At 31.2% G+C, this 8,224-nt stretch overlaps 1 protein-coding gene across 1 annotated transcript; it reads left to right on the top strand.

Annotated features, from left to right (window-relative positions):
- Positions 1–916: 916 nt before the first annotated feature.
- On the top strand, positions 917–6,826 carry LOC117100408. Its single transcript, XM_033240084.1, has 3 exons — positions 917–1,027; positions 4,095–4,208; positions 6,050–6,826. Exons 1-3 carry the CDS (start codon positions 951–953, stop codon positions 6,210–6,212), a joined length of 354 nt encoding a protein of 117 aa, XP_033095975.1. The 5' UTR covers positions 917–950; the 3' UTR covers positions 6,213–6,826.
- The last annotated feature ends 1,398 nt before the right edge of the window (positions 6,827–8,224 follow it).

The following is an 8,224-nucleotide window of genomic DNA, read 5'->3' as shown; positions in this document are numbered from 1 at the left end:
GTCAACATTAAATGGAAATCGAGGTGTTTAAGGTAAAATAACATGTTTAGTATGTTTAAAAACAATTGATGTAATAGTCGTTTTTCTTTCTTCCCCATACCAATGTTTAGGTGGGCGTGGTTTAACGAAGAATGACCAGTCGAATACGGCCATTGTGTACATACAAAATGAGTACAGTCGCACATCTTACAATTCTATACTCTTTGAGTAAACTGCATATATGAGAGGGAAATCTCCTGTGATCACGAGAATCCAATTTCATAAAACAATATAACTGTTTACGGAAAGACAGACAATAGGACTGATCACTTGACCTGGGATTGTGAAAACAATCATAAAATTTAAAGTAAATAAAATCACAAAGGAAAAATTTAAAGGAGGGATCGGTTTGATATACTGCGAAAAATTATATAGGCAATGTTCCAATTGTTGCATTTTTTATATTATGTTCGAGTATTATTATTATAATTTGTGTTCTATATCGAGAAATAATTTGCTAATTCAAAGACAGTTATTACTTTCTTGTCGTCAATCTTTAGCAAAACATATAAACGCGACATTTTAACCATGTCAAATGAATGTATGATTGATCGTTGCATTCAAACGTCAGAGTCACGGGACGCACCCTGTGGCAATATGGCTGCTTAATTAGTGTTTGTATTAATACAGAGAGTACTGTAGCTTCGATACAATTATTGTTATCTTTATTATTAAGATACTATAATGGTAATCAATATGATGTTAATTGTAATAATTAAACAGAGGTAATGACAATTATTAACTGATAATAAGCTATTGCGTTGTAGAGCTATACTCAACTAATCGAGTTTGTTTCTTTTACTATAGGCATATTATCATATAATATTTATCACCATCATTTATGTAAATTGTTATTTTGTTACCATTACCTCTCTGATTTGTTTTTTCAGGAATAATTGCCATCTTAAATCATGAATTCTTCATGGATAGCAAGTATTTTATTACCTTGCCTACTAATTTGTATCGTCCAATCCGCCTCAATCAATAGGTAGGTAAAACAATCCGCCAGAGTATAATAGCATAATATAATAAATACAGTATGATATGAGATATGAGATATATGATATATGATATGATATTATAGGCCTATATGATATGATATATGATATGATGTATTATATGATGTATAATATATGATATGATACGATGTATGATATAGTATGATATGATATATATTTTGTGATATAGTATATGATATATGATATGATATGGTATGATGTAATGTTAACAATATAATGTAATGTGTGCAATGTTCAAAAATATTCCAATACATGCATTGTAATGTAACATAATATAAAAATATATAAAGTATTATTCAATTGTTGGTTTAATAGAATAATGGATATTTTCATTTCAGATCAGCATACTAAATTATTCGGTTAAAAAATAATGCAAAACAAAATTATGTCATTCCAAATGGGCTGAGCGAAGCAATTTTTTTTTAAACAAATTATTAAAGATTAAATTAAAGAAAATTAATGTTGATTTAATAGAATAATGGATATTTTCAGTTCCGATCAGCATACTAAATTATTCGGTTAAAAAAATAATGCAAATCAAAATTATGTCATTTCAAATGGGCTGAGCGAAGCAATATTTTTTAACAAATTATTAAAAATTAAATTAAAGAAAATTAATGTTGGTTTAATAGAATAATGGATATTTTCAGTTCAGATCAGCATACTAAATTATGTCATGTTTGGTTGAAGTTAATGTTGACAATGACCTACAACTGTTTTCTGATCTAAAACCTACTACTAAAACTTTATGTTATATACTTTATAATCGGTCAGGAGCAATGCCGTAGCCAGGATTTTCAAACAGTGCGGGACAATATCATGGTGGACCCACTTTAGGCGTAAATACAATGTGGACCCATTTTCTTAAAAGTTGACTCATTTTACGCATGAAAAATGTGGACCCATTTATTTAAAATTTTACCTATTTTAAGCTAAATATGAGAAATCTGGACGCATTTTCAAAAGTGGACTCATTTTATGCATAAAACTGCATAATTTGGACCCATTTTTTAAAATGTTGACCCATTCTTTGTGGACCCATTAAAAAAATTGTATGCGACTGTCCCTACTGTCCCAATAGCTGGCTACGGCATTGGTCGGGAGCATTGTATTCTGGCAAATAGTGTCTGTATTACTGTGGGTGGGGGATATGAATGCGTTACTGGTATATCTGGCTTCGTAAGAACATTGCTATTTACAAAAAAGAGAACGTTTAGAAAAAGATGATGTAAATTCTACTAGGCCTATTTCTAAAAAACTTCTAAAAAAATCCTATTTATCTCAGTAACCTAAAATAGGCTTGTTGGTCAGCCCTGCTGGTCATAGGTTGCTGCCGAATAATTACAGTACCTTTGAAATAACATCGTTATTCATTAAGTTGCAATCACTTTTCACTGTTTTTTATTTTAGTTCTCATCCTGACCTTGATGGATATGATATTATGTGATATATGATGTATGATATATGATATATGATATATGATATATGATATGATATAATGTTAACAATATAATGTAATGTGTACAGTATTAAAAAATGTTTCACTATATATGTATTGTAATGTAATATAATATATAAAGTCTTATTCAATTGTTATACTTCAGTTTACCTCTGTCAAGGATGATATCTGATATGATATGATATATATGATGTATTATATATGATATGATATGATGTATGATATATGATATATGGCCCCGGTATTCAACCCCCGGCCCACGGGCCAACTCCGGCTCACCAGAAAATTTGATCCGGCCGGCGCAGCATTACTAAAAATAAATTTTCCACCCATTTTTTGAAAAAGTTTTTCTGTTTATAGAAACACCATCTTGATCTAGCATTGTTAACAAGAGTCTGGACTTTTCTGACTCACTGTATTTAGTGGCGTAGAGTATTGACATATAGGGAGGGGGAATTGATGGGGATAATGGATTAAGTAGGGGAGGGGCTCTGATATGATGCGATGTCTAACAATTTGGCAATCATGGTTGGGCTGAGGTAAATGCGGGCACACTCCTCGTCGATTGTCGGAAACGGCATTCTCAGACTTAAGAAATTATATTCAAACACCATCTCGATCTAGCATTCTTAACAAGAGTCTGACTTTTTCTGACTCACTGTATCTAATAGCGTAGATTATTGACATAGGGAGGGGGCCGATGGGGATAATGGATTAAGTAGGGGAGGGGGCTCTGATGTGATGTAAATGCGGGTCATTTTAGGGTATCACACTCCTCGTCGGGAATTTCTAGCGCTGGCATTTTTTTTTTTTTTACTTTTTAGTACATGATTTTTTTTTTTGTGCTAGGGGTAGGGGTAGGAAAACCTGGAGTGCAAGCTTTTTATTTTCAAAATTATAAAATAAAATGGAGATAAGAAAAGAAAATTATATTCAAAATTGAAGTCTGAGAATGCCATTTCTGACAATCGAGAGGTGCCATAATCTTAAATTGTCTTACCTTAGCCCCAACCAAGTTATTGGTATTTTCCCCATATCTGTGAAACCCCCTTCTATTTCAAATCCAATGCTACAAAATAGAATGGGTGGGGCTGAAATTGAAAAACGTGTAAGGTACATAATATATGTCGGCCCGTCGCTGGTCTCAAACGATTGGAACTGGCCACCAGCTTAAAAAGGTTGAATACCGATGATATGGTATCAATTGATGAAATGTTAATAATATAATGTTATGTGTACAGTATTCAAAAATGTTTCAATATATATGTATTGTCATGTAAGATAATATATAAAGTCTTATTCAATTGTTGACTGTATACTTCTGTTTACCTCTGTCAATGATAATATCTGATATGATATATGACATGATATGATATGATGTACGGTATGATATAAGACATGATACGATATATGATATGATATATGATATGATATGATGTAATGTTAACAATATTTAATTTAATGTGTACAGTGTTCAAAAATGTTTCAATACATGTGTATTGCAATTTAACATAATATAATAATATGTAAAGACTTATTCAATTGTTGACTGTATACTTCTGTTTACCTCTGTCAAGGGAGCGAAGAGGCGTGATTTCGTCAGATTTTCTACGGGAGCTTGCTGATAGAATTGACTTTTATAATGAGTGGCTACAACTAAATGAATTCGACAACAACAATAAGCAAGTTCAGTAAGTATGACGTTAATTTAAAAATCTATCTTATCTAAAGCTCGTTCCACGCTACCCATTTTTTTCTTTGACAAAAAAAAACTGTTGTATACCCATATATAGTCATGTTGTACCTATATTAGGGTCAACATGACCATATTTAGACATGCCACATGTTTTTGTTAAATAAAATTTGATGGACTGGACAGTGCTGAAATATGATGAACTGGATTTATTGCATTCTTCATCGGCCATACAGTCAGTCCATTTCGTACAAACCAACCTTGTCAATTTGGACCCTTAACCAACTGGTTTATTCATTTTATTTCATTTTTTGTCTTAGCATGGAGGAATTAAAATAAATTATATGGTCTCAGTAAAATACATAAAAACAGGACCAAATCAGTATCAAGTAGGTCTCCTAGTGCACTATTCCTATTACACTTAGGTAATAAAAAATGCACAATTAAAATAAAACTTAAAATCTCTAACATTAAAATATGGATAAAAACTTGCCTTATTTTTCTGTGTAATTTCATATGGAAATACCAGATGACCAGATTTCTAACTCATTATTTATTCATGCTACAGTATCTTATCTGCTGGTTTAGAAAACAGCTTAGCCCAGTCAACTAAACACTGTGTGGGCACTGAACCGTTGACATCCATCCCTTGGTCCCTGTTCAATTCAAATCACTGTTGTTGGTCCTGGTATTTCAGCTGGAGGGGCTAATATGCAAGTTACAATAGCGCATCGTCTTTCGGATGAGACGTTGAAGCCATTGGTCCCGTGTGCATTATGGCCCGTGTGCATGTTAAAGAGTGCAGTACACTATTCAGAAAGAGTAGGGGATTGTTTCCCGTCGTGTACTTAGCCCAATCACCAGAAATAAGTCGTCTTCAGACTTTCGATGGTTATCCTTGGTGTTAACCTTTTTTAGACCTAATGCCCAATCACCTCACTTGAAATAAAACTAAAACTAAAAAAAATAATTATAAATTTTGATAGCTTTTTTAAATTGTATCAATAAATAATTGTAAAAAATATCTTTTTGATTTAAAATCATGAATCAATATATAGAAATTTTGTTGTTTTAATTAATATTATAAATATAATGTATTTGCATTGAAAATCATTGTTGTAAATTAATTTATATCTATTGTAACGTGTTCTTAGGTAAATTAAATTAAAATTTTAAGTAATCTATATCATTGTTGTATTACTCTGTGCCAAAAAACCCATATTAAGGCGACAATTTTACATTTGCTCTTAGTGGTATATAATAATTGAGTTTACAGAAAATGTGCATTTGATGGAATAAGCCAATTCGTGGTTAGAACTGCGCATGTTCGTATGAAGATCAGTCGACATAAACAACACTATACACGCAACATGTCAATTGACCTTGGATACGAGCATGCGCAGTTCTAACTACAAATTGGCTTATTATTAAAGGGGCGCTGTTTTTTGTCCTTATTAAGGGTTCTATAGTTTGATTACTTTACATTGGCAAATGTTTAAGCCAATTTCTTGTTTTTTTACTCTCCACTCGTTTAACAACTTCTTACAATTAACGTCCAGCTAAAATTGTAGCAGTGGCAATGTAAATATTATGCACATACCGGTACTCATTTTTCTCACAATTATCCTACTTAACGCTAGAACATAATCAATACAATGTAGAACATTATCAGTCAACCCTTTTTGCAATTGAAAAATAGTCGATCGATTAAAAGTGTGTTTCAGTGAAGAAAATTTTATATGACGATGATCAAATTGAAGGCTAGTTAATATCTAATACCTAGTACAGTAGTAAGCCAAGTTTCTCTTCATCATTTTTTTTCATCTTCTTAAATTATAGAGAAAAACGTGGGGACTGTGACTCATTTGGAGGATGTGCCCAGCTTACGGCTAGCCAACAATTAGCATACAGAACACGACACAGGGATTTAAGTAATTTGTTTGGCACAGGCGGACCAGGCAGAAAGAGACGCTCAACGCAGCCCAGTGACGCCCAAAATTGAACCATTCAAAGTGTATATCTGAACAGACTTTTAATGATGCATCTGATTTTAACATGTTGGGGATGATGGAACGCCAGCGACGTGGCAAATGACGGCTTACGCCGGATAAAAAATACCGTTACTTCTTCAGAGTGTTCATCAGGACATGACTAGGACTACTTTTATAACATCAATCATTTTAAAATGTGGATTAAAAGCAACTGTTTTTTTTCTTTCTTTTGTTAATGAATAAGCAATCATTTGCCTTTTTAACGCGAAATCCTGAGGATTTCAAGCGAGAAAGTGTGATAGCTAACACCGGCAAATAATGGTGGCGCTACCACTGTACTCGAATACAACAAACTTAGTTATTATATAATAATTTAAAAAAAAACTTCAAGTTTTGAAGTGGGACTTTTGGAAAACAGTACCGTATTATACAACAATGCTAAAAGATATATTTTGTCCAATGAAATGAAAACATACAAGTGTACTTTTAAATTGTAAAAACGATATATATTATAAAAATTAGGTGGTTTATTGTTTAATATTATAATATTTCATGTTGTAAGTTATGAATTTGTGGAATGTGTTAATAGAGTAGTGGTAATAAATTCGCAAGCTCAACTTTTCAATGTCTATTGATTGTGTCTTATTTTTACCGAAAATGTTCAACAGTGTAAGCCCTGTCCAGGCTATCAAATTATATTGACAAATAATGGTGACATGCCTAAATACGGTCATGATGACATCATATCATGACCATATTTAGGCACATCACGACTATATATGGGCATATCATGTGGGGTTTTTTGTCAAAGAAAATTTGATAATCTAAGCAGAGCTTAAACAATGAATGAGCACATATGTAAATTTTGATGAAACTTTTGATGAAACATCACTGATTCGGTATTCAATATAAATTTTAAAAGATTAGGATTTTCACAAAAAACAAAAAGAATGATAAAATAAATATAGGCCTAATTAGATAAGTAAAAGTAAACAATAACAATGGTGATGATGACAATACTTACCGGTACAAGTGACTGTTGTTTATTATCACAATTAATTATGACAATAATAGAATTCATTATAAAATTATCATTATATCCATTTATAATTATGACTTCATAGTATTTTCATAGTATTAGATATCCACTATATTATATGTATATAGGCCTATATATATATATATATATATATATATATATATATATATATAATATGTGGCATATACACAATTACATATACATATTAAATTATTGTTAAAAATGGCTGACAACAAATGAGTTAATTAATTGCATAAATATAATAATGATCCAGAATTGTACTACAGATATAAATCCTTAGTTGAGCAGAAGAAATCCTACCTATAAAATAAGATTAAAATCTGCTACAGTACACTCCATTTATATCATATTACCTACAGAGGTGGTATAATTATACTGCCAGATTTATTGATTTATTATATATTCGGCATAGATAAAAAAAAAATCGACAAATCCTTGAACAATATTATAAACAATTTTTGTAAAAAAAAATCATAAATTCATCTAAATTTTAAAAAATTGAAAAGAAAAGCTACAAATTACAATAAGGCAAAAGATAATAATTATTTTACCTGATTACAATCTGCAACTTTTGGTGAACAACTACAGATGTTGGTGTTAGGTTATCGAATACATTTTATGACGATAGCATGCCTAAAGTAATCAAGAATTTAATCAAAGTAATGATCAAATACAGAGTCTTATACATAAATTAATATTTATCACTACAATATTGTTAGGGTTGGAAAAGAATCATGATAATTTATTTTTGATGCAGTAATTCGGGTAAACGTCCGCCTAATTTGAAATTGCATCTCGGCCACCGTAGGACGAATTTAACCTCATAATGAGGTCAAATTTACATTTCAAAATATTTTACCTGATTACAATCTGCAACTTTTGGTGAACAACTACAGATGTTGGTGTTAGGTTATCGAATACATTTTATGACGATAGCATGCCTAAAGTAATCAAGAATTTAAT

The sequence above is a fragment of the Anneissia japonica genome, unplaced genomic scaffold (genome assembly GCF_011630105.1).
Source record: "Anneissia japonica isolate Jap-2015-1 unplaced genomic scaffold, ASM1163010v1 scaffold3338_len356548_cov189, whole genome shotgun sequence".
Classification (NCBI taxonomy): domain Eukaryota; kingdom Metazoa; phylum Echinodermata; class Crinoidea; order Comatulida; family Comatulidae; genus Anneissia; species Anneissia japonica.
The sequence above is the reverse complement of the archived record's forward strand: the minus strand, read 5'-3'. Positions and strand labels throughout refer to the sequence as shown.

What these genes read in the sequence shown, in the direction of transcription:
- LOC117100408 (XM_033240084.1), top strand. Translation starts at nt 951, where the DNA reads ATGAATTCTTCATGGATAGCAAGTATTTTATTACCTTGCCTACTAATT. An exon ending in CAATCCGCCTCAATCAATAG is followed by an intron (nt 1,028 to 4,094) that starts GTAGGTAAAACA and finishes ACCTCTGTCAAG; the next exon opens with GGAGCGAAGAGGCGTGATTT. An exon ending in AACAACAATAAGCAAGTTCA is followed by an intron (nt 4,209 to 6,049) that starts GTAAGTATGACG and finishes CTTAAATTATAG; the next exon opens with AGAAAAACGTGGGGACTGTG.